The 9,504-nt window shown below is 50.3% G+C and overlaps 1 protein-coding gene across 2 annotated transcripts in view; it reads left to right on the plus strand.

The window, feature by feature from the left end:
- CTDSPL (CTD small phosphatase like) overlaps nucleotides 1–5,946 on the plus strand; it is a 115,293-nt gene extending 109,347 nt beyond the window's left edge. For both annotated transcript variants that reach the window (XM_038570411.1, XM_038570412.1), the window contains one exon: nucleotides 2,275–5,946. In XM_038570411.1, coding sequence (XP_038426339.1) covers nucleotides 2,275–2,400 — 126 coding nt within the window. In that variant the 3' untranslated portion in view covers nucleotides 2,401–5,946. The remainder of the gene's footprint in view (nucleotides 1–2,274) is intronic.
- The last annotated feature ends 3,558 nt before the right edge of the window (nucleotides 5,947–9,504 follow it).

The raw sequence follows: 9,504 nt of genomic DNA on the forward strand, positions 1-9,504 counted from the left end.
TTTTCTAATTGCCATATTTCCTTTAAACAAGTAGTTAGATCACTGTTACTTGATTAAATGCAGGCTCAATTTTTCAAATCTTTCAAGTTTTTACCATCAAGACCATGAAATCACATCAAGATGCATTGTAATGTCAAGTTGTTCCAATTTTAAAGACTTTATTTATTATTATTAAGTAGGCTGCACGCCCAGTGGAGAGCCCAGCATCAGACTCGAATGCACCAACCCCAAGATCAAGAGTCAGATGCTTAGCCAACTCAGGTGCCACTTTTAAAGATCTTGAATTGATCTTTGGATTCAAGTGTTGTTAGCCTATTCCATCTGTTTTCAAATTCTGCATCGACCTTTCAACTAAAAATGTGAACAGCTGTTGATGATACTCTTGCCTACATCAACTATTTCATTGAGAATTACAAAATGGTGATTTCTAAATTCTGCCATTCTTTGCACATTTGTTGGCTGGAACTCTTTTTTTTTTTTTTTTTTTTTAAATCAAGCTTGCCCCCATTGATTACTTGATTACCCTAAATTCACTTTGAATGTTTGAATTAGGAAGTCAGGGTAAAGTCTTGGTCCTCTTTAATTCTTCACTCTTCAGATAGTGAGGTGGTGCTCTAGCAAACTTCCAAAAGTAGCCAGTGAATTTGTCTTAAGTGTTATTATGAACTCATGGATTTTTTTTATTGTTATAATTTAATCCATTTGTTATTCTTTTGTATGCTCAAGTGTTCACCTTTGGACAGCGGCCATCCTTTCATATAACAGTAGTCTTTGAATGCTTCCAGTTTTCTGGTGCAACAAGATGCTCCATACTCATCTTGTCCATTTCTTGCCTCAGCCACTTTTGTGGAGCCTGCTTCCTATTAATGGAAATGGTATTTAGAGATGACAGTTTGGGTGGATTCTTATTGTTCCTGAGATAGCCTTTGCTTCCAGCCCTTTATACTGGATAGAACTGAAGTATACATATTTGTAGAATTAAAATTAAATCATAAAATCATATTGGTTTTTCCAGATCAATGTTATAACAGTTTTTATTTAATTTCTTCAGTTTTGTTCTTCCTCTTGTGCTGAAACTCTTAGTTCCTAAATATATTAATATCATTACCTATTTGATTTATTCTGTAGTACACATCTAGTAGTTTCCAAATAGCAGTACTGATATTGTCACCACTACTAAGACAATTGAATGCACGTAGGGTTTTTTGGAAAACTGGCAGAACACTAGGTTTTTTAAAATCACTTGAAATAATTCTCTGTGTGGTTATGTCATCAACTTTATTCTTAGGTTCACTTTTTATTGCTTTCTTTTCTTAATGGTTTAATCTTATTTCAATTATGTAACATATTTCCATGATTCCAACATCAAAACTACCAACAGAGATGAATTTAGAGAAGTCTTGTGTCCAAGTCTACCCTTTCCCTCATCCCCTGCCCTTCTCCTAGGACTAGTCATTTTTGGGTAATCCTAGTTTATATTTCTAAATTATACAATGAATTGTTTTGTCTCTGAGCAGTCTTTAGATTTGTAAAAGTGCCCAAAATACTACTTTTGAACTACTTTGGTTTCTCCCAAATTTCTCTTTACAACTCACTCTTCTTTTGCACCCCTGGCTACCACCCATTTCCACCTCTCCCCACCCTCTAAAACTAAGTGAAAATTCTGTCTGTGCCCATGGCTCAGACTGTCTTGAAATTTTATACTTCTGCTTGTAACTGATCACTGCTAAGGATGGGAGGAAGCTCTCCACTTCTCTTTGCCGTGCGGCATGGCACATGGCACCCCAAGTGGATGCTTTCCTGTGCCCTCTGTTTGTGGGCTCCCTGGGTGTCAGTAGCTGGCAGGTAACCTCTGGCTCCAGGTGAGGTGGAAAAAGCTGGTTGGCTACAATGGAGAGAGCTTTTGAAATTGGCAAGGAGCAAGGCTAGCTCTCAGATAATTCTGTGCTCTGGCCACCTTTCCTATGGCGAGAAACCAAAACAAGCAAGTGCACACAAACTAGCATTAAGACATAAAAGGCAAATACACTGAACTTTGCCTTCCTCCTGAACCAAATTGCTTTTTGGATCAATCTTAGTTGGGACAGGAGAACAAACAAGATAATGGTGATGGTGATGATGGTGATGGGGGGGCAGGTGATGGTTTTTAAGATACCTGTCTTCCTTACCAAAAAAAAAAAAAAAAAAGTTAAAAGCACGGGGGCCCCAGCCAGGCTAGGAGCTGTCCCCAGGGCTGGCTGCGGTTCCGCTGCCCCTCCACACACTGTCTTCCAGGTGCCTGTGCAGTCCTGGTTCGATGACATGACGGACACAGAGCTGCTGGACCTCATCCCCTTCTTTGAGGGCTTGAGCCGGGAAGACGACGTGTACAGCATGCTGCACAGACTCTGCAATAGGTAGCGCCGGCCTCTGCCTGCCTCCCGCCTGGTCGCTCTGGAGCCTCTGGCCTCGGGGATCCACCCAGCCTCAGCTCCCTGGGAGCGGAAAGTGAGGACACTCCGTGCTCCAGGCCACGGGGTCCACGTGGCCATACCTACCTGTTTTATTTTTTAAGAACAGAAACAACTATTTTAAAATGAACTCTTTTAACAGATTTCATAAAGGGACATGCGTTTTACTGGATTTGCTTTTCGTAAAACATACCAAAAAGAAAAAAATGGAAAAAAAAAAAAAACAAGCTTGATATCTATGAGACTTCCTATCAACTGTTCCCCACCCCCACCCCCCTCCAAGCAGACAACCTGTCCCTTTCTATCCGAGCTTGGAGCAGCTGACCCAACTCAGAATCTCTTTCCTACAGGATGAAGTGCCTTTTTGAATGTTATTTTAAGCTGAGAGTTAATTTTTCTACACAACATATTTCCAGACATCTTTTAGTCTTTTATTGTCTTAGATTCTCTAAAAAAGACAAATATGACAATTTTCTAGAACCTGGGGGGTGGGGGGGTGGCTAGGGATGGAGGTGAGTCATAGAAGCCTGTCTCCCAACAGGCGTGCTGCAGGGACAGGCTCCTGATAGGAGTCTCGGTGACCATGGCGGTGTCTCCATTAATCACTGACCCAGTTTGGAATGTATCCGCGGTTGTGTGGCTCAACACTTTTGGAAACAATAGATACTTTTATATTATTATATTATTTCAGATGGTGACAGTTTTGTCTTGAGGTCACACTTCCCCCTTGAAAAGTGGCATCGTCACTTCCGCTTTCACACTACTGCCATACTTCTGTATGTTTTTTGTTTTGTTGTTGTCGTTCTGGGTGGAGCAGTTATAAGAAACTCTGAAACCCTTGGATATTTAAAGAGAAAAAAAAAATCTGTGTATTGATTTTTAAATCTTTCCTTTCCAAAAGCTGGATACACACGGAGCTGTTTGGGAATTTTCTTTGCTGCTACTGCGCTGCCACCAAATGGAATTGACCAGCGGCTGTTACACTGTTCTTTGCCACTGTGCCTATGCTCAGAATCCGCTCACTGCTAAGCTGCAGATTTGGACAGGGTCAGGAAAGTAGGTGTCCCGCTCCCCTGCAGACTGCACCAAGTGTACCCCTTCCCTGGCACTGGCCGTGGGAGTCCAGAAGGGAACAAAGAGGCAAGGGCCAGCACACCACACAGGCGTGGCATTCATTCTAGACCACAGTCAACATCAGATACTGTGATGAGCTGACTATTGTTCCTTGAGAATCCGTGGCCTCAACCAGCCACCGCACTGATGTGGCCCAGGTCTGCTCCTGGACTTCTCTCTTGAAGCACAGCCTATTTCTGAGCCGGGGTTGGGGAAACCTGTCCATATGTGGAACTCATTGCCCTGAGCTGGGGAGAGGCAGGGTGCCCTCCCTGGGCTAGGGCTTCCCTTGCAGCCTTTCCCAGTGAGCTGTTTTAAGCAGTGCCATGTTCCTCGTTTGACAAGACAGTCTATAAAGTATTGCTCTTAAAAATAATTTAAAAGAACCCTTTCATGTCGGCACCATTGCCTTAGTCCTCTGTGGGTTGGGCCTCCGCCAGAGTTCTGTGGGAGCAACTGGCACTAACAAGTCTGGAGATGGGGGGGTGGGGGGGTGAGGTAAAATTTTGTTCTTCCTTTCATTTACAAAATAATGAAGCCAGCTGCCAATCACGTCCTCCCAAACAGCACTTTCAGCTGTGGACTGCCATGCATTTGGAAGAGAAGTATTCAGGGGTAACCAGGTGCCCCAGCATTCTGCATGTGCAGAATCCAGTAATCCCCATGCCAGTTCCAGTAGAAACAGCCCCATGCTAGGCATGACCACAGGGAATGGCAGTTTTACATGGCAGATCTGCATATGCCCTAAACCTTGATTTGGAAAACTAGTCATTAATGAACCCACTGCCTTAAATGTCTTGAATGTTGCAGTCAAGTGTCTGTCATGTGTTGAAACCCACACAAAGATCAGTCCTGGGAACAGCCTTTCACCCTCCCCCCTGCCCTTTCTCTGCTGGCATCATGAGACCTTCCCTGGAATAGGGGGCAGAGAGGACTGAAATTCCAGAGTATTTCAGGGGAATCGAACCTAGGAACAGTGTCCCACTTCTGAGAGATGGAGTGAAGACACTGGCAAGCTTGAGCCAGACACTGCACCTAGTAGTTCCTGAAACCGTGAGCGCCATTGCACGACTGTTGGGGATGGAGCCCGGTTCCAGCCATCGCAGACATAGAATGTCTCAGGGGGGCCAACAGACCCCCTGAGGGTTCTGGATTCTGTGCACCTTATTTGACCATACTCCAAAATGCCATTTTTATTTTAACCCTTTATTCTGCTTTATGTACATAATCAGAATATCTATATCTCTCTATATATTTTTAATCCTCTACGTGTAAATGAAGCAATAGAATTCTAACATAAGGCCAAGAAATGAGATGAATGTTTGGGATTTATGTTTTTTAAGGTAAATACGGGTATTGTTTTTAATTATTACCTTTTATTAAATTGTGGGCTTTAAAACCTGATGAACCCTATTAGCTGTTTCTCTGTGCCATATGCTTCCCATGTTACCAAAATACCATCTCACCACCCCACTCTAACCAAAAGAGAAATCCAGCCTCCTGAGTTTCTTGTGTACCGGGTTAAAATATAGTCTCCCGGACAAGTATTTTTCTACATTAAGATCTGGGCCAAGATACCTTGGGTTGTGGACTCGGGCCCCTATGATGGGATGACATCTCTGGCCGGGCCTGAGTGGTGGTGCCCGGGCACATCTGAGGTTGTCACTGTTCTGTCTCCTGTTGCTCTGGAATCCTGTGTATTGGTCTGTGGCTTCACCCATTAGCTGTTTGTAAGCGGTGTATCTGTATCCTAAGGGGGAGGACCACTTGTCAACAGCCGATGGTTGGTGGGGAAGCTCCTTAGACACTGCAGTTTTGATGAGGTGACTTTGGAGACGTGAAGAGGCTGTGATGACACTGACTTGTCATGGTCGCAGCATTTGAACTTCTGGTATAAAAAAGAAATCTGTAAATCTATAACCTGGCAACATTTTGCAATCCTATATTTTAAGGACAGCTCTCTAATAAAATCTAGAACCACACAGCCCTATATGGACAAACACTTGTGACGTTTGTGCCTCCGCTTTTAAAGGTGCTGTGATGGACAGCTGGCATGCCGGGGCTCCAGAGGAGGGGATGGCTTGAAGTGCGAGCAGTTACCTGAGCAGAATCTGTTGGCTGCCTCTGTACCTATCTCACTGTAAGATTGATGCTATTGTCTGTTCTGTTCCTTCTCCAGGGAGCTTCTCTAACCCCCCCCCAGCCCCCTCCCCCGGTAGTGGGGATTCTGGTGCCTGGGTAGTCGTGGATTTCTGTTGGACATTTGAATGTGACAAACAAGCCAGCATTACATGGGAAATACTACATGTGGAATGTGCACGTTTCCAGGGGCGAGAGGGTTGCGATGATTTCCTTCCTGCCAAAAATAAACACGTGAAGCCGCGCCCCCTTGTGGATGGCCTGCTCCTCCCGCGCCTGCCCTGCGCCGCCGCCCGCTGGGTCGCTCTGTCCGCTCCGCCTGCGCAGCCTCACGCCAGCGCCTCGGTGTCCTGGGCCCCTGCGTCGTTCTGCGGGGCCGCGGTGGATGGGAGCAGGGGCGCAGCACCCCGGGAGCCACCGACCTGGACCCCAGGCGAGGCCGGAAACCCATCCCGCTCGATGTCAGGCCCCTGGCGGTGTCCCCGCACACAGCAGCAGCCTGGCTCGCTTTCCTTGCGCGGCGGCTTCCACGCGCAGCCCCGCCCCGCCCCGCCCCACAGGAGCCGCCCGCTTCGCGTGGGAGCGCGCGGCCTTGAACCCCGAGCCCACGGCACGCGGGCTCCTGCTGCGGCTGCCAGCTGAAGCGTGGCCGGGCAGAGTAAGGACGGCCAAGCCCGCGTGCTCACAGTGGGACGTCTACTCCAGGCACCGCCCTCAGCCCAGCCCCACAACCAGACAGACAGACAGCCGAGAATTGTGGCAGCCCCTGAAGCTGAGATGTCCCAGTGAATGTCCATAGGCCCTCCCAGTAGGTGGGAAGGAAACGCACGTCATCAGGAGGTCACTTCTTTGGGACTTGGGCATACTGAGATTTCACCTCCCGATGCTTTCCTGTTTGAGCACATATTTGTATTCCAGGACCAAAGAAGGGACAGGAATCCGGGAGGGGAGCAGAAGGGAGGAATGGCTGGGGAAAGCCAGCCTGGGGAGACTAACCGGGGCTAACCCGGGGTGCATCGGGGGCTTGTAGCAGAGGCCTTGGAGAAACTGGAATGCTCACGTGGCAGGTCTCCTGTGCTGGGGCTGCCCGTGCTCAAGGCCCAGAGCCACCAACTGGCATGGTCACCAGCCTGATCTGCAAGGAGAATATACTGGGCCCTCCAGCACTCAGGAGGTTATGTGGCCTCCAGAGTTTTCCATCCCAAACTTCTATTACAGCCCCATCCCTTAGCTCAGTGATTCTTGGCTGTGGCTGCCCACTGGAATCACTTGAAGGCTCTTACATAAACATCCCTTAAGTCCACCCCAAACCATTTAAACCCCAAACCCTGAGACTGGGCATCACATTTTTAAGTGCCCCCAAGGGGCTCAAAGTTTCAGGAAGAGCTGCGAACCCCTGTTCTGACTGGCTGTGGAGGTAAAGAAAGTCCCACAAGGTGTTTCAGGCCTGACACCCCAGGTATGGCAAAGGAGCCACAGGCCGGGTTTTGGGGAAATGGCATGTATTGCCTTACCTGAAAGCTCAGCCACATGTGTTCATTGCTAAAAGATCAGGAAACCCAGAAAATTCCAAAGAAAACCCCACACGGGCACGGCGGGGCCTTCCTCAAGGCAAGGGTGAGGAATGGGTCCTAATAGGGTCACACCCAGCTGACAATTCCCTGCTGTGAGGTGCGGAGCAGAGTGGATCCCCCCACTTCGTGTGAGAGCACTGGTCACACTGCCCACCAACCTAACCGAGCCTTGCCACTCCCCACCCCGGTCCTGGCCCAGGCGGTGTCCCCACTGAGGGGGTCCACGACTGGCCAGGGTGACACATCCCCAGCAGCGGGAACGCAAAGCAGCGGCACCTCCTCGTCTGCAGGGGCCTGGGGCTCTTTTTTGAGCTGTCCTCGGACTCATGAGGCCCATCAGAGTGGTGGCCCCACGGGCACAGCGACAGACTCCTCTTCGCCTGGCCCTAGCGGTTCCCACCACCGCGCCCTCCGAGGGACCGTGTCACAGGGAGCCCACGTGGGCCCGAGGCTGCTCTCCTGGGGCCAGGACGTGTCCAAGGCTCCGGCCAAGCCTTCCTCCCCCGCTCTCCGGAGGGTCGCACCCCTCGCAGGCCCTGGTGTCCACGGCGGGCAGCACACTGCGAGGGACTGACACTGACGAGGCAGAGCTGGGCCGGGGCGGGCCGGCTTCCAGGTGTGGGTGTGGGCTCCCTGGGAACCGCCCGGCGAGAGCGCGGTGGGCCGCAGGGTCCCCGGAGGGCGAAGAGGTCCACGGGACCAGTGGGGCAGAGCGGGGCTGTGCTGGCTGAGCAGGAGAAGCGGGTGGCCGAGCTCCCTTGTTGCTTAGGGGAGGAGGTGGGGAGAGGCTGGGCTTCCCCCGTCCTTGCAGCACCCTGGTTACGTGGGAGCACTACCCTGAGCCTCCGTTTCCTCTCTCTGGGTCATGCGTGTGATCCCATGAGCTGAAGATTGTCCACACCAGACACAAAGCGGAGCGATCATCTGGGCCCCCGGGGACTGCCCCGCAGTGGGGGGCCACTGCCATTTCTTTGGCCCTGAGGATCACAGGCCACGGGCGATGCCCACCATCCTGGAGTCGGGCAGTCGAGCACATACAAAGTCTCTGGTTTCCAGAGACCCAGAGAACTCTGGGGAGGGACCTCGGAGAGGTCCTTGTGCCCCCACTAAGCTGAGGCTGGATTGCACCAGGTGGGGTGTCCGGCTCACAAGATGTGACCTGCCCTGCCTTCTCACAGGAGGACATGTCAGCTCAAGAAAAAGCCTGAGAAATGTGCCCAGAGTCACACAGCCAGTGGGCACTTGAACTGGGGCTGGAACCTGACTCTGAGGAAGGCTCGACTCCAGGCCTCCCCTTCAGAAAGGGTCCAGGCGATCAGAACGCAGGCCACGGGAGCTCATCGACAAATATTTATTAAGCAGCCCTCGTGGGCCCGGCGCCATTCTACACGCAGGCTACAGCAGTAAGCAAGGCCCCGCTCGCAGGGACCTCACACCCGGAACAAAGATCCAAATCAGTAAGGTTATCTGCTTCTGGAAGCAGTAGGAAGATGAGGAAAGTGGCGGGTGGCTGGGGAGAATGCTGTGTTAGCTAACATGGTCAGGGAAGGCCCCTCTGGGCAGGTGTCATCCTGGCTGAGGCCAGAATGCAGAAAAAGAGGCATGGGACGATTTCGGGGAGAGGCTTCTGGCAGAGGTAACAGCAAGTACAAAGTCCAGAGACTAGAATGAGGTTGGTGTCTTAAAGGACAATGAGAAAATTATAGCTAGAGCACAGTGAGGAAATGGGGGGAGTGAATGGAGATGCAGCCAGAGGGAGAGGCACTTTGGGGCTTTATTTTAGGGAAGCCACTGGAAGGTTTGAAGAAGGGGAATGGTGTGATCTATTTGTGGTTAAGAGATCCCTTTGGCAACTGTGGGGGGATGGACAAGGATGGACATAGGGGCCAGAGAGACCAGGAGACACAGAGAGAGGCTCCCGCCCAACTGGTGAGAGGCTGGGTCCCAGAGCAGGGCAAGGAGGCCCAGCCAAGTTCAGGATCCAAGATGAACCAGACTGGCTAGTGGCCACCCTGTGCACGTGAGGGAAGGAGAGGAACCCAGGATGGCCCCCAGGTTTGGGGACATTCATAACATTTTTTGGCCTTGGAGGGGCTTGACTGGGATGTCAAGTGTGAGGTCAGATGCATCGGGAGAGATGTGACCCGACAGCTGAAGGATGAAGGGTGAGTTGGAGGTGGACGTTCAGAAGGAGAGGGAGTGGGTGTGGAAGAGACTGGTGTTTCCGT

This window comes from Canis lupus, chromosome 23, assembly GCF_011100685.1.
Source record: "Canis lupus familiaris isolate Mischka breed German Shepherd chromosome 23, alternate assembly UU_Cfam_GSD_1.0, whole genome shotgun sequence".
NCBI classification, from domain to species: domain Eukaryota; kingdom Metazoa; phylum Chordata; class Mammalia; order Carnivora; family Canidae; genus Canis; species Canis lupus.